General features: G+C 53.0%; 1 protein-coding gene across 11 annotated transcripts in view; it reads right to left on the reverse strand.

The window, feature by feature from the left end:
* The window catches only part of CRAMP1 (cramped chromatin regulator homolog 1), a 65,102-nt gene that overhangs the window by 13,475 nt on the left and 28,358 nt on the right, over positions 1 to 23,269 (reverse strand). For 10 of the 11 annotated variants that reach the window (XM_010387823.2, XM_030924604.1, XM_030924605.1 and 7 more), the window contains exons 6-13: positions 21,837 to 21,885; positions 10,725 to 10,810; positions 10,154 to 10,277; positions 8,466 to 8,547; positions 6,773 to 7,888; positions 4,082 to 4,259; positions 1,718 to 1,899; positions 1,554 to 1,628 (exon numbers count right to left, since the gene is read on the reverse strand). In XM_010387823.2, the coding sequence (XP_010386125.2) occupies positions 1,554 to 1,628; positions 1,718 to 1,899; positions 4,082 to 4,259; positions 6,773 to 7,888; positions 8,466 to 8,547; positions 10,154 to 10,277; positions 10,725 to 10,810; positions 21,837 to 21,885 (1,892 nt within the window). Of the gene's footprint in view, positions 1 to 1,553; positions 1,629 to 1,717; positions 1,900 to 4,081; positions 4,260 to 6,772; positions 7,889 to 8,465; positions 8,548 to 10,153; positions 10,278 to 10,724; positions 10,811 to 21,836; positions 21,886 to 22,258; positions 22,871 to 23,269 lie in introns of those variants that run through there. The other variant, XM_030924606.1, reaches the window with a different exon arrangement.

Here is a 23,269-nt window from a genome sequence, read left to right on the forward strand (position 1 = left end):
CCCAATTCTGGGCTTCCTCACACATGGGGTAAGGAAAATAAAGTCACTGCTTGTAACACACAGGCACCAAAGGGCATGAAGTGCTCCTTCACAGGGCTTTTGTGTGTGAATAATTAGGCCGAATGTGCTACAGCAGGTTTGAGTGACAAGGACTACCATCTGAGAAACCGTGTTCATCACTGAAACTGCTAGCGATCAACATAGAACATGAACAGAAGTGTCTCTCCACCTACAAGTGTCTGAGGTGCTTCGGCCTCTGGGGGTGCCGCTGCAGTTCCCCGCCCCTTTGAAATGCCCCAGGACACTGGCGTCGGAGAGACTAGAGAGGAGGTGCTACTAGAGACAGCGGTATGCTGCAGCCTTGTAGCGTGAACTTTCACTCCAAAGGCTACACTTTTCATAGCAGAGATTGACACACTTTTTCCGTAAAGGGCCAGGTAGGAAATACTTTAGGTTTTGGGGCCATACTTAACCGTGCCCACGTGGAAAACAGTAGATAGTACAGAAATGAATAATCATGGCTGTGTGCCAGTAAAACTTTATTTACAAAAATATGATGTGGAAAAGAACACACATTGTACGATCCCATTTATAGGAAATGCCCAGAACAGACAAATCCATAGAGACAGAAAGTGGATTTGTGGTTGCCGAGGGCTGGCGGGAGAAGCAACGTGAGTTCACAGGGGCAGGGCTTCCTTTCTGGGTGGTAACGTTCTGGGATTAGACCATGGCGATGGTCGTACACCTTGTGACCACTGAGTCATAAGGTTTAAATGGGCAAACATTACGATATGTGAATTCTCTATCTATAAAGCTGTTTTAAATTAAACAAAACAACAGTCAGGCTGGAAGCGGCCCTGGGCCATAGTTTTCAACCCTGGTCTTAGTCTGAACAAAGAACACCTAAGATTTAGCAGGCATCTTTCTTCCTAAGACCGTTCATGCAATCTCTCATTTGTAAATACACTAATCTCAAGGGAGAAAGAGATTTCTAAGAGTCTAACAAAAGGAAACCTGTGCATTAATCCAAAATAACACACATCCATAAATTTCTAACGCCATCATTATCTCAGACTTCCCACCTCACTTTCTGTATTTCTATGCTTCAGAATGCCAAGCTCTTCTTCTGAGGTGCCTGAGTCCCTGGCTGCCCCCCAGGCTTGCATACGGCATCCTCAGGGACTCCGGGGAGCTCATGAGAGGCCTGGGCTCCGGTGGACCCACATGCCCTGGCAACTGCTCCACGGACTAAATGTTTATAAACAGGTGCTGAGAGTCCACGAATACATCCCAATCTGGACATTGTTTGGACTTGAATCCCTATAACTGTCTTTTTTTGCAAGCGGATTTCTATATTGTTGAAAGATTACCTTTACTTCTGGGTACCATTAAGTTCACTGTTATTACTTGCATTTTTACCCTACTCACAAGAGGGAAGCAAGGGGCAAGGATTTCCCCATTTTACACCATGAAAATGTGAGAAAAGGAAGAAGCCCTGTGTCCCGGTTGGCCCAGACATGAGGCCACATGTTCAGATTTGACAAGACCCTGACCTGGACCACCAGTGGCTTCCGCAGGTGCCGGTTCCGCAGCTTCCGGGGCTTTGGCAGGAAGAAATCCGACTGCATCTGTAAGGGAGCAGCGTCCGGCACCTGAAGGTGCGCTCTCCACACCACAGGGACGCTCGCACATGGGCGGCCCGGCCCCACACACTCACGCTGATGGAGTTCAGATGCTGGCGGAAAGTCAGCTCTGCTTCTTTACTGGGAGAGAAAAGCTTCCCATGTCGGCTGTTGGGTGGCAAGGTTGTCGGGACAGCAAAAAGGCCGCCATCTGAGTCACTGCTTCCTGTGCTGGAGGGACCAGGCACCAAGAGGGGTCTCGGAGGGTTTCTCAAACCTGGTAGAGGAGAGGAGAGAAGCAATGTGATGGCATTCACCTAGCAACAGGTCCAGGGTCGCAAAATTCTGTTGGTGAGAAAGTCAGAAAGACATTCTCTCGGCAACCCGTTTGGTTGTCTTGAAAGGAGAGACCTATCTCAGTCCCATAGAAAGACTGATTTTCTATCCTTCTCACTGAAATTCTTGTTCCCATTTTGAGTAGACCACTGGTCTCCTGGATAGGACAAAAGCACTCCACCATTTCGCTCCGTGCTCAGGAGTAAGGGCAGATAAGACACCAAAGATGTTCTAGGGCTAGAAGAGCCTTCAGGGTCTCTAGTCAGTCAACTTTCTTGGTGAAGGGTCAAATAACCAATGTCCACTCCGTGGATCATACAGTCTCTGGGGCAACTCAGCCGTGCACTGTAGCACAACAGCAACTACAGACAACATGTGAACAAGTGAGTGTGGCTGTGTGCCAATACAACTTTATTTATAAACAGTAAGCAGTGGGCTGGATCTGGGCTGCAGGCCTATAGCTGGCTGCTTCCTGGTCTAAATCTCTAGTTTTTAGAAAACAGACCCAGAGGTAAAAGAACAGGAAATATGAGAGAGTTAGTACTGTGGGACCCTACTAGATGTTTTCATCATTGTCCGTGCTGCTGTAAACCACCCTGAGCATTCACGGCAGGCCAGCCTGGCCACAGAGTGAAACCCTGTCTCTCCTAAAAACAGAAATTAGCCAAGCGTGGTGGCACATGCCTGTAATCCCAACTACTTGGGTGGCTGAGGCAGGAGCATCACATGAACCCAGAACATGGAGCTTGCAGTGAGCTGAGATCACACCACTGCACTCCAGCCTGGGCGATAGAACGAGACTCCATCTCAAAAAAAATAAAATAAAATTCATTCACAGTAGGGACTGGCCCCCTCTCACAGGACCCCTAGCCTGGCCCCCCCGTCACCCAGGCTGGAGTACAGTGGCACAATCACGGCTCAGTGCGGCCTTGAACTCCTGGGTTCAAGTGATCCTCCCACCTCAGCCTCCCAAATAGCTAGAACCACAGGTATGAGCCACGATGTTCAACTACTTTTTTTATTTTCATATTTTGTAGAGATGAGGTCTTGCTATGTTGCCCAGCCTGGCTTCAAGTGATCCTCTTGCCTTGGTCTCCCAAGGTGCTGGGATTATAGGCATGAGTCACTGCTCTGGGCCTTATTTTATCTTTAAAACTCACCTTTTTTTTTTTTTTGAGAAAGAGTCTCACTCTGTCGCCTGAGCTAGAGTGCAATAGGTCTATTTTGGCTTACTGCAACCTCCACCTTCCGGGTTCAAGTGATTCTCCTGCCTCAGCCTCCTGAGTAGCTGGGATTACAGGCGCCTGCCACCACATCCGGCTAATTTTTTGTATTTTTACTAGAGACGGGGTTTCACCATGTTGGCCAGGCTGGTCTGGAACTCCTAACTTCAGGTGATCCACCCGCCTCGGCCTCCCAAAGTGCTGGGATTACAGGTGTGAGCCACTATGCCCAGTCTAAAACTCACCATTTTCACACTTAAAAATTTACCATCCTAACCATGATAATCTGCTTTATTATAAATATACTATGGGTTGAAAGCGAGTGAAACTGATGCCTCAGGAAACTGGTCATGCTTGTCTTGGAGTTTTATGTACCAGGAACACAATTTATGACCCCTGAATTTAAATTACTTCCTATATGCAGCTGGGACGGGGTACACTGTGGACTGGCAGATTGTTTCATCATTCTTTCCGGGACTTGTGTTAACCTGTTGGCACCTCCCCTAACTGAAGGATTCTCTATTCTGAGGTTTTACATGTAAAGAAAAACAGAAAAATAACAACCTTCTCAGGGACTTTGAACCAACTCAGCACATTAGTGAGGCTTTTGCTGGTACCATAAAGCAGACCCCAAAGTGACCAGCCTGGCAAAGGCCAGCTTCTTGCCAGCTTCTACACCCCAGGACCCCACAAGTCCTTCATGGCAAGCCCTGGCGTCGCCCTCCCCATGAGGAGGCAGTGATTCTATACCTTCACCGTGTCAGCTGGATTGTGGCAAGCTGGACAGTGGGGTCAGGCCTCAGGCACACCTGTGCCCTCAGCTTCGGCATGGCCCCTGAAGCCTGAGAGGATGCCATCAGGGCAGCCCAGGCACAGGGAATGTGGCTGCCACAGCCTCACCTGAGGAGCAGGGTGCCGAGCTAGGCGGGAAGGTCTTGCTGCTGCGGAGGGAAGCCTGGTTCCGAGGGCAGCGGGGGCTGCGAGAGCTGACGGTCACCACCTTCCCTGGGGGCGTCACTGACTGCTCCTCCTGCATGGGCCTCACCGAGGCTGTGGAGACGGTGTTTGCTTCCAGAGCCTGGGACGGAAACGGGCCAAACAACACCCAAACTCAGCACATGAGAAACGGCTGCTGCGTGCCCTGGAGTAGGAGGCGAGATCGTCATGGAGCTCAGAGAGCACAGTGTCATGACGGCAAAAGCCAGGGCCAGAGACACCCAGCCTCAGTGTCCCCAGAGTCGCTCGGCAGCTTGCCAGTTTTAAAAGTCACTGGTCAGGTAAGTAATAAAAACCACTCCCTTCCTCACAAATACCTTTCCACGTGCTACGGCGGAGGCGGGAGGGAGGGGACCAGCCCCAAGTGCCAGCATCAGCTGCGGGAAGAGGTGCCGGATGGCAAGTGTTAAGTGTCAAGAACTCAAAGCTATATTAAAAAGTCAGCACAAGACTGCAGCAGCCTCTCTGCTTGTGAGTCAGAGGAAGGAAATACAGGTCAACTTTCTAGAATCAGATATAAGCACAGCTGAAGAGCACTCTGCAGGAATGAAGCCCAACTTTGGGGGGTATGCAGGCCCACAAAGCCCAACCCCAGGGGATCTGCAGGCCCATGCCACAGCCCGCAGAGCCTGCTGCCAAGTCCTGGGGTCCCCGCCTGGCTCACCACAGAAATGCCACCACCGCTGAGAAGACTCGGCCAGTACCCCCAGCCTCTCGGCTCTCCTCCTCCTCCTCACTCTCCTGAACACCCCACACATTCTACCTGGGGCAACCTCCCTGTGGACTAAGAAGCCCTCCACCCCGTGCTCTCAGCACAGCCCTGCCCGTCTGCTCACCCAGAGCCTTCAGCCCTAGTCCCCATACCCCGGCCTTTCCCCAGGACCCCTCCCACCGCATGACCCTTCCTATGCTGCTCCTTCCACCTGCGACAGCAGCTCAGCAGCCTCCAGCATCTCCTCATCTCTGGGGCTTGGGCCTTTTGAAGGGCGCTTGTCACAGCTCCACCAGGCAAGAGACAGCCCAGGGCCAGGTGCTGCACCTGGCGGTCTGTCCAGTCTGCCAGGCCCACCCAGAGTCAGCCTCCCTAACTAGCTCCTGGGGGATGGGAATGCCTTTCTACGTGGGATTCCTACCTGCTCTGTGTCCCAGAACTGCTGCCTGCACTCTCAGGAGCCTACCCTGGCCCCGTCCCTGGGGCACCCAAACACAGGCGCTATGTCTCTCCTCAGCCCCTCCCATGAGCCCACCAAAAGCCAAACCTGAAAAGCCTTCTAAAGGCACTGTCTTTCTGGTCACCACTTACCCAGCCTGGTGTCCCCCCACCACGCTACCCCCGAGCCACGTTCACCCTCAGGCTTGGCCTCAGGTTCGGGCTCAGTCACCACCTCGCCTGCAAGAACTTTCTTTTCCCCAGCCCCCGTGATGCTCCCCAGGCACATCTGCACATTCCTGCCACCTGTTCATGAACCAACTCTCCGGGGCAAGCCCTGCACGGGCTGGCGGGGGCGGGAGCGGAAAACCAGCAGGAGGCATGGGGAATGCAGGCAGAAGTGAGCATCACTTAGAAGCTGTAAGGTGGCCTGTGTGGAGCAGCAGGTGTGTGGGGGCTCATGAGGGCCCGAGTCCCAAGTCCCCCCAGCACTGGGACATGTGAGCCTCACACACATTCTGACCATGAAACAGTGCTAAGGGGTCCACAGTGACCTGCAGCTCCTGCCCCAGCCCATCCTTTGAGCCCCTCACTCATGTCCGGCAGCTTGCCAGCCCCTAAACATGCCATTTCAGGACGGGCCTGCCGTGGACCTTGCCCTCTAGGAGCCGGAGATCCTATTGGACTTGGGGGTGTAGGGTAGGATTACTCCTGGGTGTGCTGTCGGCTCCACCAACTGGCCTCCCTGTGGTAAGGGACCCTTCCCCAGGCTCAGGCACCACCCACACACTGCAGGGACTGTCCTGTCTGGTCCCCAGCTCCACTGTTCTGCTGCGGCACCACATCCCTGCTCTTCTGTGACAGCCTCTGACTTTGCCACATCTGCACAGCAGCTGGGATGGTCTTTCCAGAGCAAGAACTACATCCATCATTCCCTCAGTGGAAACCTGTTAACAGTGATTAGATAAGCCAGAAGGCTAGCTCGGCTCCAGGCCTCACTCTGTCACCCTCAGTCTTAGGCAAGTTGTCCCTTCAGCTGCATGCTTGGGGTTGGCAGACTCCCAGGAACACAAGGAGGCTCACAAGGTACTGCATGCCTGTTGGCCGTCTTCTCCCACGCCCCACACAGAAAAGAGCACCCAGACCACTCATCACTGCACTTCTGGAGCCGTGCACATAAGTGGAAACACTCATCAAGAGCCCGAGGATCCCTCCGCAAGGGAGAGCAACGTGGTCTGTGGAGAGCCTCTGTCTTCCGAATCATCTGGGTCCCGGCCTCTCCCCGTTCCTTGAGGTCCTGCGGGTTCCTGGTCCCCTGCCACAGGACCCTGTCTCTCTCATCTGGACCCCACCCATGCTGGCCCTAGCTACCTAGCAGGGAGCCCTCCAAGGCTGGGCCTGGCTCCCCTTGGGCCACAAGAGGGGCTGGGCTCCAACCCACTCACCAGCTTGGGGTTGACCTCGGTGGAAATGAGCTTCAGGAGGCAGCTGAGGAGGCGCTGCTTGTGGAGGGAGGTGGGCGGGGAGCCGGGGCGGGGGTCCTGGCGGCCGGGCCCCAACCAGTCATACTCTAGCTGCAGCTTGCTGGGCTTGCCCATCATGAGGTAGACTTCGGCCAGCGTGAGGCTTTCGGAGGTCTGCAGGTTCCAGCCCTCCTCACGGAGCTGCTGAGCCAGCCGGCTGGCGGGGACCTCCTTTGGGGGCCTGGCGGCAGGCTGTCCCTGAGGCGGCGGAGGCTCCACGGGGCTCCCCTTCTCTTGGAGCTCCTCTGCGGGTGCATCTGCCAAGTCTTTAGTGCAAACATCCAGCAGGAGCCCGGGGCCGGGCCTTGGGGACGGGCCAGTGGGAGCAAGGTCAGCAGCCTCCTTGCTGACAGGAGCCAGCACCTCTGGGGAGGTCACCCCACCCGGAGGGGGCTGCTCGCTCCCAGGCCGTGTGTCCGCACAGCGGCACTGCTCGGGGACAATGAGGTCCTGACAGGACTTCAGGTATCGGGGCAGGGGGTCTAGGAGCGAGAGCTCGTCCTCCAGGTCTGGGAGCTGGCCACAGGCACACGGCAAGGCCCCTGGCTCCCGGGTGGGACTGTCCCTGCCTTCTGCAGGAGTCTTCTCAAGACATGGCCCGGTGTCCTGGTGCCTGGGAGGAGGCCTGTCGGGAGCGTCCGGGCTGCTCAAGCTTAGGGTGGCCCCCTCCCCAGGGGCGCTTTCGGGGGAACTCTCTCCAGAGCTCTGAGAGGCATCAGCCACAGGAGGGGGCCGCCCCACACCCTTGCCCTCAGCTCCACCCCGCGGGCATTTCACCTGGCCCCGGGCGGTGCCTTGCCCACTCTGGATGCCCAGGATCTGGGCTGGGGGCAGTACATGGGCGTCCTTGGCACTCTGCTTGCACCGGCCACCCTCCTGCCAGTGCACTGTGCAGAAGGCCTTGGAGTGCACCACGCGGGCCACGCCCGGCAGCGGCGTCAGTGTGCAGTTCTCGCCTGGGAACAAGTGCAGTGTCACCTTCTCCTGCGTCAGTGCAGAGCATGAATCCTGCAGCTGCCGCTCCTCGAGTGTCTTCCGCTGAGTGCCCGTCAAGGAAGGCCCATGCTGGCTGGCACTGAGCTCCGGATGCTTACCAGGCACATGGCTACAGACACGAGCCATGCTCCCCACTGGCATCCCCCAGGGTATAAATCATGCCCCCGACCCAGGGCTTTCCTCACACCACTACCCAACAGTGCTGACCTGGGCACTTAGTACCTTAAGGAAATTCACATCTGACATGCACCATGCCTATGTGTGGAGTGGGCAGGGCTGGGAGCCAGCCATGGACGTGAAGAAGGCTGGGCTGACCCTTGGTCGTTTTGCTCAACCTGCTGGCAGGAACGCTCTGGCCACACCCCGTGGGCCAGACACAGGCCACTGACATGATGCAGGGCTGGCTGTGACTGAGTTCTAGCACTGCAAGGCCATAGAGGGGGCTTCACACCCATGGAATAAGGAGCTCCAGGTTATGGTTCCAGATGTACACCATGTCACAGCACAGTTGTTCTGCCCATGGGGACCATGACGATGACAGGCACGGGGAGGCGTGGTCCGTCTCCGGGCAGCAGAGGCAGTGCAGCCTGGAGGGTTTGCTTTAGCTGGAAAAGGATACAACTCGCACCTCATGGAGCGCCCACTTCTGCTTCAAGAACTCGATGAGGCTGGAGACCTTTCGATGCAGCTCCACGATCATCCTACAGAGATGAGAGACAGGAGGAAGTGAGGCTCGTAGAACAGGAAGGGAACCATCTGAAGAGCCCCGAGGCTGCTTACAGCAAGAGGGCGCCAAGAGACAAGGGACCTCCGGAGAGGCACCCAGGAGCGGGCATCCGCAGGGCCCTTGGCTCCTGTGGCTAAAAACCAGCCTTTCCAGCTGTGATGGCCAGAGATTCACACGGAGCTTAAGGAAACATCTTTGCCAGCAAAAGGTCTCCGCCAGGATGTGGGTGCTGGCGCACAGCCTCTGCCTAGTCTACGAGCTCCTTCTGGCTTCAAGGGCGGGCGGGCATGGACAGCGTTAATACATTCTGAGGGGCAAGTACACAAGTGGAAGGAGCGAAGTACTGGCACGCTATGATGGGTGAATCTCAAAAGCATCACGCCCAGTGAAAGAGGCCAGGCCCAGAGGCCTCTGCGTGTGGTTCTATTTCTATGAAATGTCCAGAGTAGGCAAGTCCACTGAGACACAAAGCGGACTGGGAGGTGCCAGCGGCCGTGGGAAGGTGAGCATCGAAGAGTGAGTGCTAAGGCGCACAGGGGCCTCTTCTAGTGTACGAAAATGTTCTGGAGCTGGACAGAGGTGGTGGCCGCAGAACACTGTGACTGTGTTAAATGTCACTGAACTGTACACTTAAAAATGGCTAAATTTGCCAGGCATGGTGGCTCATGCCTGTAATCCCAACACTTTGGGAGGCCGAGGTGGGTGGATCACCTGAGGTCAGGAGTTCGAGACCAGCCTGGCCAACATGGTGAAACCCCGTCTCTACTACAAAAATTAGCCAGGTGTGGTGGCGGGCACCTGTAATCCCAGCTACTCGGAAGGCTGATGCAGGAGAATCAGTTGAACCTGGGAGACAGAGGTTGCAGTGAGCTGAGATTGTGCAATTTGCACTCCAGTCTAGACCACAGAGCAGGACTCCATCTCAAAAAAAAAAAAAAAAAAAAAGAAGCCCGGGCTGGAGCGCAGGGGCTCAATCTTGGCTCACTGCAGCCTCTGCTTCCCGCGTTCAAGTGGTTCTCCTGCCTCTGCCTCCCGAGTAGCTGGGATTACAGGTGCCCACCACTGCGCCCATCTAATTTTTTTTGTATTTTTAGTAGAGACGGGGTTTTACCATCTTGGCCAGGCTGGTCTCAAACTCCTGACCCCATGATCCACCCACCTCGGCCTCCCAAAGTGCTGGGATTATAAGCGTGAGCCTCCGCAACCCGGCACCTCAATTTTTTATAACGTACAAATGGAAAAGGGTTCATTTCCACAGTGGCACCTTGTGCATACACAAGCCACGAGTCTCCAAGAAGTGGGTGGGAGAGGAACAGTATAGGCCTTATTGGGGGACGAGAGGAAGGCTCTGCAGTTCCCCTTCTCACTGCGACATCCCCTCCACCATCCCTGCCCAAGTACAGGAGTGCAGCCCAGTGCTCCCTGGACTCCAGTCACCTCCAGACTGCCGTGTCCTTGTGTGATGACAGAGCATGGGGGTGGACCTGTTTCTCCTGCAAGTTCTTTGAGGGAAACACACACACTGCTTCCAGTTCTGCTCAAGCAGTTGGGACCCCTCTGCATGACAAAGGCCATGGTACCTGAGGCGCGGGTTCTGGGCAAGGCTCTGCACGCGGGCCCAGGCATGGTTGTTTCGTGGCTGTAGCTCTATAGGGACTTTCAGAGGCAGGCGCACTGGCTTCTGGTCCTCTTCATCACTCAAGCCTGCAATGGAGAGGAACCATGAAAGTTTAGTGCAGACCAACCTTAAGGTAGAAAACCAAGCGCTTGGCCAGAAAAACCAGTGAAATCAGCTGTGAGCAGATGACCTTGCAAACAGAGGCAAGGACAGCAGAGAAACCCCAGCGAAGAAACTCCAGTGTGGCTGCTCAGGGGTTTGCAAAGGCCACAGACTGGTCCAGAGAGGTCATAGGAGACTCGATCCTGACAACCACCAACCACTCTGCTGACTGCTGCCATGGCTCTGAGCTCAACTTGACTGAGTGGATGTTGGGAGCATTTCAAGTTCAAGAGTGGTCCATGTGCAGCCCCGGGATTAAGCAGGGTCAGACACAAAGCAGCTGTGGCAGCAACGCTGTAGCTCAGCCTGCCCGCCACTGAATGGGACGCCACGGGCACCGCCTCTGGTCCTGGGAGTGCCCATCCACCTACCATCCGGATCGCAGAGCTTCTTCAGGGCCCGGCACATGGGCGCTTTGATCCGCAGGTTCCGCCCTTTATAGCGTACAGTGGTGGCCCTGGGAAAAGAGTTTTGAAGGAACGCTGAGGCCTGTGAGTCAACAGAAGGACGGAAGGGCCAGTACACGGAGAGGCGCTGAGCCAGGCCAGGTGGGGCCTGGCCAAACATCCACCCCAGCCCTCTCAAGCCCGTGTAGGACAGTGGGAGGACACGGTGACAAACAAATGGTGACTCTGCACATCCTACTACTCTCCTGACCACACTTCAAATTCCAAGGGACAACTGCTGGGTACAGAAAACGTGCTGTGCCCTCCTGCCTTGATGACTGGCCTGGCACAAGCTGATGTCTCATTCCTGGAAAAGCCACTGTCCTGCGGTCCCCTCAGACAGCCACCCTTCTCTCCACTGCCCCAGCTCTATGCAGTCCTCCTACTTTGGGCCCTCAGAGCAGAAGCTCTCAGTCCTCCTTCCCATGACCTCTCAGTCTACCTTTCCATGACCTCTCAGTCCACCTCCCCGTGATCTCTGTGTGACCTCTCAGTCCACCTCCCCGTGACCTCTGTGTGACCTCAATCCACCTCTACATGATCTCTATGGGACCTCAGTCCACCTCCCCATGACCTCTGTGACCTCTCAATCCACCTCTCTGTGAACTGCGACCTCAATCTATCTCTAGGTGACCTCTGTGTGACCTCTCAGTCCACCTCCCCATGACCTGTGAACTCAGTCCACCTCTCCGTGACCTCTATGACCTCTCAGTCCACCTCCCCATGACCTCTGTGGGACCTCAGTCCACCTCTCCATGAACTGTGTGACCTCAATCCACCTCTAGATGACCTCTGTGTGACCTCAGTCCACCTCTCCGTGACCTGAGTCCACCTTTCCATGACCTCTGTGTGACCTCAATCCACCTCTAGATGACCTGTGTGACCTCAGTCCACCTCTGTGACCTCAGTCCACCTTTTCGTGACCTGTGTGACCTCAGTCCACCTGTGACATCAGTCCACCTTTTCGTGACCTCTATGTGACCTCAATCCACCTTTCCATGACCTGTGACCTCTAAGTCCTCCTGTCTGTGACCTCTCAGTCCACTTCTCCGTGACCTCTGTGTGACCTCAGTCCACCTCTCCATGACCTGTGTGTGAGCTCAGTCCACCTCTGTGACTTCTCAGTCCACTTCTATGTGACCTCCTTGTGAGGAGTTTCTGATTGGAGAGAAAAACCAACTTGAATTCCAAAGAAAAGACCCCAGTCAAGAAATGGCTCTGGTCAGCGGCCCACTGGCTGGTGAACGACAACGGGCTTGTGTTTTACAAAATGCTCAGGGCATGTGTATCTTGTTTTTATGGCTTTCTGACTTAACCAATTTTAGCAATTCACCAACTCCCAGTTGCACATGTCAGGTAGGAAAGTTGCTGCTTCTGTATTTGCTGTTGCTATTCAATTTCTAAGAAACAGTCTATGAAAAAAGCTAGAGAACACATACAGTGTGATTCCAAAGATGCGTAAAAAATTACATTTTCATCTCTGTATGTATCTATATTTGTACCTGTACAGTTACTTATGTAAACTCACTAAGAAAAAATTCAGAAAGATATACATGAAAAGACTGTAAGTGGTTAGCTCTGATGAGATGAGCAGGATGGAGTGGTGACGAGAGTTTTATATTTTATCTATGTATTGTTGGAAAATTGCTTAAAACTTGTATTTATGTACTACTTGCATAGTTTTAAAAAATCTTATTCCAATACAATGCTCACCAAAATTATCAAAACATGAACAAGAGTCTGAAGCGAGTGCTGCATGGGAGGGACTCTCCAGATGATCCCTGAAGTTTGGCTGGAAGAGCAGCCTCTGCTGAGCACATGCATCTGATGGGGAGAGCCAGTTCTAGCAACCTCAGACAGGAAAAAGGGTGACACCACAATCTCCATATCCCAGTAAACAAAGCTGCAATCCCCTTCCTTTTAAAAGGGTCCTAGCTCTAACTTCAGCATTATGCAGTCTCAATACCCCACACATTTTACCATCACCCCAAAAACCTAAGGCTTTAATCAAGTGTTTAGGGCCAAACAAGCTGGGCACGGTGGCTCACACCTGTAATCCCAGCACTTTGGGAGGCCAACGTGGGCAGATCAGCTGAGGTCAGGAGTTTCAGACCAGCCTGACCAATATGACGAAACCCTGTCTCTACTAAAAATACAAAAATTAGCCAGGCGTGGTGGCGTGCACCTGTAATCCCAGCTACTCGGGAGGCTGAGACTGGAGAATCACTTGAACCCAGGAGGCGGAGGTTGCAGTGAGCTGAGATTGTGCCATCGCACTCCAGTCTGGGCAACAAGAGTGAAACTCTATCTCAAAAAAAAAAATAAATAAAATAATAGTGGCTCACACTACTATTGCAGGCTCAGCTCTTTGGGAGGCCGAGGTGGGTGGATCAAGATGTCAGGATATCGAGACCATCCTGGCTAACACGGTGAAACCCCGTCTCTACTAAAAATATAAAAAATTAGCCGGGCGTCGTGGCGGGCGCCTGTAGTCCCAGGTACTCAGAAGGCTGAGGGAGGAGAACGGTGTGAACCCAGGAGGCAGAGTTTGCAGTGAGCTGAGATGGCGCCACTGCACTCCAGCCTGGGTGACAGAGGGAGACTCTGTCTCAAAAAATAAATAAATAAGACCAAACAAACAGAGAGGTCCCAATTGGCAGAAGGGCAGGGGCAACAGCTGGGTTTCAGTAGCTACGGAAAGCTCAACAATCCCTCGTGCATGACAGCTACTCTTCCATCTATCCATTAACCGTGCCTCCACCCACCCACTCATGTGTCCATCCGTCCATCCATCCACTCATGCGTCCGTCTGTTCACCCACGCACCCCCCAGCTACTGACTGAGCGCCTTCTGTGCTGGGAATCAAACGTAGGGTGCCAAAGGACAGAGTTGAGCTTGGGAGAGCCTGACCAAAGAGGCAAGAAGACGGCAGAAGAAAAGCTTCCATGCCCTCAACCCCTTTCTGACTGTACAGATTTTCTGTCTTGAGGGATAATTTAGAGAGGATGAGTCCCCAGAGAACAACATGTTCTACCGAGACAAAATTCTTAAACATTCTTAACCCAGGTGAAATACACAGGTAAGTGCCACAGCAGTTTTATGAACATTAATGACATCAGACCAGGGCTGCAGCAGAAGGAACCAGAGGGAACATTGGTCTCAAAAGCAGTCATTAAGCATGGAGTCAATTCTTTTTTTTATTTTTTATTTTTTTACTTTTGAGACACAGTCTCGCTGTGTCGCCCAGCCTGGAGTGCAGTGGTGCCATCTTGGCTCACTGCAACCTCAGCCTCCTGGGCTCAAGTCATCTTCCTGCCACAGCCTCCCAAGTAGCTGGGACTACAGGAGCCCACCACCACCCCTGGCTAATTTTTTGTATTTTTAGGAGAGATAGGGTTTCTCCATGTTGGCCAGTCTGGAACTCCTGACCTCAAGTGATTTGCCAGCCGCGGCCTCCCACTGCACCCAGCTCAAGTCAATTCTAAAACAATCTCCTCCAATGAAGTGCTCTGGAAACAAATGGATGTTCCCACTCACCGTTTTTAATTCCATCTGCTCCAAAACACAACAATAGTAGGCAAGATTTAAACAGCTGGTGGAGCTGTGTCATGTGGCACCTGTGTTTTCAATAATCACATTTTCCGTTAAACTGCTATTTTGTGACTTCCTTTTTTTTCCCCTTCAATAAAACTAAGTGCACCCTTCTGCATTCATACGGAACCACTCTGAGATTACAATCCTCCGTCTTCTTTTCTCAAATGGAAGTTCTACGACCAACCTGAGGCTGCGGCACTGAACAAGATGAAGAGCCATGTTAAAGTGCGAAAGCCAGGAGGACCCTTAGGCCTGGTCACAGTCCCGGGACATGGTCCATACCTCCCAACCCTTGCACCAGCCTGGAAGCTGTAAGACAGGCCAGGACTTTCCAGACAGGCCCAGCACAGGGGTTGACGAGGTGCTGCCTATAGAATAACCACAAGCTGACCTCTAAGTGAGCCCTCAGAGGCTCTATTTACACCCCTGCATGAGTAGCTTTTTTTTTTTTAAAGGCAGAGTCTCACTCTGTCGCCCAGGCTGGAGTGCAGCAATGCAATCTCGGCTCACTACAACCTCTGCCTCCCAATCCAGGGCCTTAGGCGATTCTCATGCCTCAGCCTCCTGAGTAGGTGGGACTACAGGCATACACCACCACGCCTGGCTAATTTTTTTTTTTTTTGAGATGGAGTCTCGCTCTGTCGCCCAGGCTGGAGTGCAGTGGCCGGATCTCAGCTCACTGCAAGCTCCGCCTCCCGGGTTCACGCCATTCTCCTGCCTCAGCCTCCCGAGTAGCTGGGACTACAGGTGCCTGCCACGTCGCCCGGCTAGTTTTTTGTATTTTTTAGTAGAGACGGGGTTTCACCGTGTTAGCCAGGATGGTCTCGATCTCCTGACCTCGTGATCCGCCCGTCTCGGCCTCCCAAAGTGCTGGGAATACAGGCTTGAGCCACCGCGCCCGGCCTAATTTTTGTATTTTTAATACAGATGGGATTTCACCACATTAGTCAGGCTGGTCTCGAACTCCTGGCCTCAAGTGATCCACCTGCCTCGGCCTCCCAAAGTGCTGGGATTACAGACATGAGCCACCACACCTAGGTGAATAGCATTTCAGAATAGAAACATCATTGCAGAATAGAATAGCATTTCTGAATCGAAAAGAGTAATTCCTCTATGTACACAGGAAGCTGGCTTTCCTTTCTGAGAGATTTATTTTCTTCTCTGCAAAGCCACTTGATAAATCTAATAAGCACATGTTAAACTTATGCCTCTGGGTCTGTGAACAACGTAGTAAGCTTTTGCTTTAGGTTAGACCTTTACTCAATTCATTTAGTCTTTAGTTTAATTTTATAATTCTAAAATCAAAACAAGATTCACAGTTAATTGAAACAGGTCTGCATGTAGGGGGTAGCAGCAAGTCAAATACCCTAGTCACTTTGGGGCTGAAATCCAGGGGTAGCCTCCCACAGGCACCTCACTCATTTTCCTGATCTCTCACCTTGACAGGTTTCCTGTTTGTTGGTAAATACGAGTGTCTGCTGGTGAAAGAATGGTCACAAAAGTTGACAGAAGAGAAGGTCCAGAATGGACCGACATGGCACAGTCAACTGATGTTTGACAAGGGTGCAAAGGCCACTCAGTGGAGAAGGGACAGTCCTTTCAGATGATGCAGGTTGACACCCACAGGCAAAAAGCAAAGCTCCACCTAAACTTCACATGGTACACAAAAGTTAATTCAAAGCAGATCATGAACTTAAATGTAAAACTAGAAAATTTCTAGAAGAAAACACAGGGGGACATCTCTGTGACCTTGGGTTAGGCAAAGAGTTCTTAGATGCCATATTAAAAGCATAAACCACAGAAGAAAACAGTGACAGACTTGACTTCATCAAAGCGAAGGACTTTCACTCTGTGCAAGACAGTAAGTCAACGAAAAGACAGGCCACAGTCTGGGAGGAAGTATTTGCAGCTGGAGGATCCAACAGAAAACTTGTGTCTACAACGTACAAAGAATTCCCTAAACTCAAGAAGAAGAAAAAAGGCAGCACAAGCTATGAACGGGCACCTCACCAAAGACCCACAGATAGCAAATAAGCAGAAGAGAGACGCTTGGCGTCATGAGTCATCAGGGAAACACATCAAAACCACAGCACGATGCCACTCCACACCTACTAGGGTGCCTTTAGAAAGACAAACACTCCGAACACGCTGAGTGCTGGGGAGTGTGGGAAGCAAATGCAACTCTCCTGGAAGAGTCTGGCAGCTCCATGTAAAGCCAAACACACACTCCCACCTCCTCCTCCCGGGGACCGAAAACCACGCTCACACAAAAATCTAGAGGCAAAGCCTGGTCACTTCTTCACCAACACTGAAAAACTGCGAAGAGCCCTGGGTCCCTCCACTCGGAATGGATAACAGAGTGCGACATGTTGACACCGTGGAACACGACTCAGTAGGTCAAAGCACAAGCTGCAGCAGAGCCACAAGTCACCACGCAAGAGCCTCGAGGGCACACGGCTGAGTGAGGACGCCCATCTCAGAAGGCTGCACACCACGATTCCCTTTAGATGGCTTTCTGGAAAAGGCAAAATTACAGGGAATGGAGAGTGGTGCAGAGGGTGCCTGGGGCAAGGTGTGGGGGAGGGACAGAAGGGGACTTGGGGGTTGCTGGCAGTGTTCCGTATCTTGACAGTGGTGGCAGCTATGCAACTCTACGAACTTGTGAAAACTTCTAGGACTGTAAGCGAAGAGGCTAATCTACAAAGACTAAGCCTAGGATGATTCCAATGTGACGACAACATTCTTGGAAAGGTGCAACTAGAGAGAGTGAGAGACCAGTGGCTGCTGGGGTGCAGCTAGAGAGAGAGACCAGAGACTGCTGGGGTGCAGCTACAGAGAGTGAGAGAGCAGTGGCTGCTGGGGGCACTAGGAAGCAACAGGCAGAGCACAGGGTGTTCAGGGCAGTGAACTGCCCCTGTGTGATGCCGGAAGGGTGGGCACATGTCATTACCCATCTGTCCAAACCCACAGAAGGCACAACGCTGAGTGGGCCTGTAAGTAAACTATGGACTCTGGGTGATGAAGAAGGGTCAAGGAAGGCTCGTGAATTGTGACAAAAGGACCACACGAATGCAAAGACTTAATAACACCTGTAATCCCAGCACTTTGGGAGGTCAAGGCGGGAGGATAACCTGAGGTCGAGAGTTCAAGACCAGCCTGGCCAACATGGTGAAACCCCGTCTCCACTAAAAGTACAAAAAATTAGCCGGGCGTGGTGGTGGGCGCCTGTAATCCCAGCTACTGGGGAAGCTAAGGCACGAGAATTGCTTGAACCTGGGAGGCAGATGGTTGCAGTGAGCCAAGCTCGCGCCAGTGCACTCCAGCCTGGGTGACAGAGCAAGACTCCGTCTCAAACAAAATAAAACAAAACAAAATAAACCAACACAGTGTTAATAACAGGGGAAATCATGTGTGGGGCAGGGGAGGGGCGTAGCTCTGTACACAATTTTTCTGTAAACTTAAAACTGCTCAAAAACTAAAATGTCTTAAAACAAACTTCCAGAACTGTATGACAAAAACCAAAAAGAAAAAAGTTAAAATACTAAAGCAAAAAATGGGTCAGGTGCAGAGGATCATGCCTGTAATATCAGTGCTTTGGGAGGCCAAGACGGAAGGGTCACTTGAGCCCAGGAGTTTGAGACCAGCCTGGGCTCTTTTGGTTTTAGAATTGTAAAATTAAATTAAATTAATAGAGGCAAAATCCCGCCTCTATTAAAAAAAAAAGGAAAGAAAGAAAAATAACGTACACGTACACACCACACCACACCACCTCCAACAGCATCCCCATCTCTTCTCCACAGGGAACGAGAGGCAGAGCGCCCAGAACGAGGGGCTCTCCTGCTGCAAACTCTACACTACCTTCCTGAGACAATGGGAGCTACTGGAACCCCTCCTGTGCTCAGAGCCAGGCTTGGCCCAGCCCTCCAGCCTCAGCTCTGCACTCTTCCCCTCCCCTCCCCTCCTGAGGCTTCCATGACCCAGTTCCTCCTTCCCACCTTCCTTTCCCTGGGCCAGGTGATTCCCCAACTCTGTGTGTGGCCCCTGCTCGCTTCTTTCTTTAAGACCTTGGCCACCACCTTGGAAAAGCCTTCCCTAGATGCCCCAGGCAGGTTCCCTTCCTGCCAGCTGCCATGTCTGCACCCACCTGCCACGTCAATTTCACGATAACTTTCATGCCCAGTAACTGTACATGCTGACACCACACACTAAGGTGACCTGCTCAATGGATCTGCATCAGCTGCCACACCACAGCTGTCACCACTGCATACCCAGCACCCACTCTCATGCCAGGCACACACAGGTACCCAGACATTTCTAGAGCCAATGATCACACTACTCAGCAGCCCTTCTGCCTCAGATCTCTCCATGGGTGCAGACAGAAATGTTTCCTTGCTGGTACCATGCTGTTTCAAACTTTTCTTTGTGTCTCACACCTCTCTGGAGGATGACAACACGACAGGTGAGGCTGTGGCCCAGAGAGCCAGGTGAGCGTGGCCAGGTCCCTTAGTGCAGGCTTCCACTCTCCCTGGGGCCTCCCCTAGCACTCTGTCCAGGAGTCAGCACTGCCTTCACCTGCCATTTGCCAAAATCTTTGGCTACACGGGCAAGTTCTCCATCAGTGCTCACACCTGAGCTCACCCTTGCTTTTGCCACCTGCCCAGTCTTTTCCAGACAAAATGGTAGCCAGGTGGGCTCCCTTGACACTGGCTTCTGTAGAAAAAGGGCAATCAATCTTGCCATCCTGCTGACAGGCCCACCACCCAGGCCTACACTCAAAGTCATCTCAGGGCCCCTCCACTGCGGGAGCACAGCAGAGGATGACAGCCAACACTCAGCCATGCCGCCTTCTGGCCAGCATGCCCAACACGTGGCCTGGAGGCGCTGGGGACCCACGCCAGGCTCCCTCTTCATTTGGTTCTCAGAGTGGCAGATGGCATGACTGTAAATGGCACCAAGCGTGCTGCGTAAGCTCATGACACATTTCAATGCCGCTGTCCACGCACCTGCTGCCCGGGAGGATGAGGCTGGAGGGGCACTGCTGTACATGCTACTGAGGACAGACATAGCCCAGGCCCATGCCTGCTCCTTGCCCTTCCTCAGCAGAACCACCTGAGGGTTTTTTTTCTTTTTTATTCCCCCCCTAGACGAAGTCCTCCTCTGTTGCCCAGGCTGGAGTGCAGTGGTGCAATCTTGGCTCACTGCAACCTCCGCCTCTTGGGTTCAAACGATTCTCCTGCCTCAGCCTCTCAAGTAGCTGGGATTACAGGTGTCTGCCACCACGGCTAGCTAATTTTTGTATTTTTAGCAGAGATGGAGTTTCACCATGTTGGTCATGCTGGTTTCGAACTCCTGACCTTATGATCCACCCGCCTCGGCCTTCCAAGGTGCTGGGATTTCAGGCATAAGCCACCGCACCCGGCCAACCTGAGGGTTCTTTATACCAAAAGGCACTCCCCCGCTGCACACTTTAGCGAGCCCCTCTAGTCCTGCAAGCCACAACCCCGTCATCACTCATGAAACTACACAGCCCATAATCAAAGCCCCCCAGTTGTCCCTAGAATGCCCTTTGAAACCATTTCCTTCTCTTTTCCTTCCTTGGTTTTTGTTAAAGGCCCAAGACCTCAACAAAGCTACTACCTGCATTTGTTTGTCAAGTGTCTCCGGGCCCTGGGAACTGACTGTGCCTGTGTCATCAGAAGGAATCTATTTCTTAAATAAGTTCTCCTGCAGATGGCGCTGCAGATGCCCACCACGCCCCCGCTAAGCAGCACATCTGTGCTATGGCAAAAGGAATGCTCATCAGACAGGCCACCCCATGCACTGTCCTCAAGCATAAAACAAAGAGCCCAGAACTCTAGCTTCATTCCATGAATCAAGGAGGAAATGAAATAAAAGGTGAAGTAAGATTTGCCCCAAGTCCACATCCTGGGGCAGTGTTTTCCCTCACGGGACAGCCCCTTGCCTACTGGTTAGGTGACACCGGGACAGGCCCTTGCCTACTGGTTAGGTGACATCAGAAACCATCTACGCCCTGGATCTTGGGCCTTCTCAAGACAGTTCCTCCAATGTGCCCAGTGCTGCTCAGGCTAAGCTAGATACTGCCTCACGGAGGTACAGCAGGAGTGAGAGTGGGAAGGAAGCAGGGCTCTGAAGCTGGGAGGGGTGCCTGGGCAAGGTGGTGAGCATCTTCCCCATGGCTGATGGCCCCTGGCTGTACCCTAGACCCACTCTGGGAAGTCTGCTCAGTGTTGGGGCAAGCTGCACTTTCTGGTGACTGTGGTCACCCAGTTATACAGTCGTTGGCTGCAGGCTGGTAGCAGCTCACACAGAGCCTGGGAATCATGCCCAACACCTGCTGTGCTGGGACTGGAGAGAAGGCCTGAGCTGGCCCAGCAGGCACTGCTCCCACTGGGCCAGGGGGAGGGCTCCCAGGTCATCAGACACAAGCCTAGGGGAGAAGGGCCAAGGGGAAAAGCAACCAGAGGTCCAAAGGTAAAGTGCTATGGATGGAAGAGAGATGGGTAAGGACTTCAGGAGTGGTTGCAAGGGCAGGGCTCTGGGGTGCGGGCGGCACACCCACAAAGATCGGGGCCGGTTGTGCAGACCCAATATCTGGGGTTCAGTGAACTGGGAGCAGCCAGCCAGGCTGCTGGGACAGCTCTGGTGTGGTCAGTGGGCAGGACAGATCTAAGACGGGATGGCTACCCACGAGGACCCACACCAGGTGAGAAATGTACATGCACAGAACCCCACCAGGCTGTGCACTGGGAACCCCCCAGGCTGCGGAGTGGAGACCCCCAGGCTGTGGAGTTGGGACCCCCGCAAGCTGTAGGGCAGGGAACTCCCAGGCTGTGGAGTAGGGGAGCAGGTCCCTGCTCTGGAGTGCAGCCCAACAGCAGCAACTGGGCAGATGTCGACTGGACCATCAGGGGCCCAGGTGTTTGTGTGGCCAGGAGAGCACGTGCCCTCTCGGGAGTCAGGTGTGTGAGGGAAGGAGAGCAGCCAGTTGGAGACAGAAGCATCCGGGGCACGAGAAGGCAAGGAAGCTGTCAGAAGTGGCCCAGAACACGACAAAAATGTAATGGAAAGAAGAGGCCCTAGAAGCTGGGGTCCAGCCCTACAGCACACACAAAGGTGGAGGAAAAGGAGGACAAAGAGCAGGGCCCTGAGGGCTGCGTCGAGACAACAACGCCCAGCCAGAGACCCTCAGGAAGGAGGAGGCCAGAGAGGGCACTTCTTTCCCTCTCTGGGGCAGGTACAGGCTCCGGGCACCGTCATCGCTCCCTGGACTGAGCACCTTTTGTTGGGACTGAACACGTAATTGACAGGTTATGAGGTTTTAACTCGGAAGGTCCTCACTGAGAACATTTCAGCTTCTGCATTTTAGAGGATAAACACAAAACACCCAGAGAAATGATGTTTCACACGGAAACTGGGACTTACCCAACCTGAATGAGTTCATTCAGCTTTGTCGCATTCTTGTCATCCATACCTTTAAATGGAAAAAATAAATAAATGAGACCATGATGTAGTTAGGAGCAAAGCCACTGAAGATTCCCATACAATTCTGCTCAATATAGACTCAAATCCCATTACCAAATATAAAGTTCCTCTGGAATAAAAGCCCTACAGTAGCTGCAGGCCCTCCCTCAAAGTCACACATTCGAGTCAGCTGCCCTGGTCGCCCCCTGCTCACCTGAAATTCTAGAACACCCCAGCCTGGCCCCCTCCTCAGGCAAGCCCACTATCCAGCCTCTGCCCCACTGATCTGTCCTCCCAAAAGCTCCCTCCCAGGTCCCCCAGCGCCGGCCTTCCACTCATCCCTATGTGCCCGGCTCGACAGCTGCTTCCTGCAGGTACCACACCTGCCCGCACACGTCCTGCTGGGCTCGTACTGCCAGTGTCTGGTGATGACCTTCCAGCCCACAGTGTGCAACTCCCAGGGCACCCAGAGTCCGCAGAATGAAGAGTCCGACACCCTCTGAGTTTCCTGGAGCATACGCCCCATTTCCTGTGACCTGCTTGGGACCCTTCACTATCTTCAAGATGTGCAAGAAAGCAACTACAGTACATTAACGGGAGAAACTAGGTGGTGGGTACTTGGGTGTTCATTGTAAAATTCTTTGAATTCTTCTGCATGTTTTGGGGGAAAGAAACTCCACAAACGGCCAGGCTGAAAACCAAAACCACAGACAGAACTGTCAAAGCAGCCAGAGACAGACAATGCACCTGGCACCGAGGAATGAGGACACAGATGGCCACTGACCCCTCATCAGAGCAGCACAGGCCAAGAGGCAGCAGACAACGGCGTCAATGTGACGAAAGAACCAACCCGTTAGATCAGAATTCTCTATCCGGCAAATACATCTTTTAAGAATGAAGAGGCCGGGCGCGGTGGCTCAAGCCTGTAATCCCAGCACTTTGGGAGGCCGAGACGGGCGGATCACGAGGTCAGGAGATCGAGACCATCCTGGCTATCACGGTGAAACCCCGTCTCTACTAAAAATACAAAAAACTAGCCGGGCGAGGTGGCGGCGCCTGTAGTCCCAGCTACTCGGGAGGCTGAGGCAGGAGAATGGCATGAACCCGGGAGGCAGAGCTTGCAGTGAGCTGAGATCTGGCCACTGCACTCCAGCCTGGGCGACAGAGCGAGACTCCGTCTCAATAAAAAAAAAAAAAAAAAAAAAAAAAAAGAATGAAGATGAAATGCAGAGTTTTCAGATAAATAATAACTAAGAATTCACAGCTGGCACAACCACATGGAAAAAAATAAAGGATGTTTTTCAGAAAGAAAGGAAACAAAGCCAGATGGAAACGGAACATCAGGAAGGAATGAAAAGCACCGGAAAGGGCTCTCGTCGCCAGGCGAGGCACCA

This window comes from Rhinopithecus roxellana, chromosome 20 (genome assembly GCF_007565055.1).
Source record: "Rhinopithecus roxellana isolate Shanxi Qingling chromosome 20, ASM756505v1, whole genome shotgun sequence".
NCBI classification, from domain to species: domain Eukaryota; kingdom Metazoa; phylum Chordata; class Mammalia; order Primates; family Cercopithecidae; genus Rhinopithecus; species Rhinopithecus roxellana.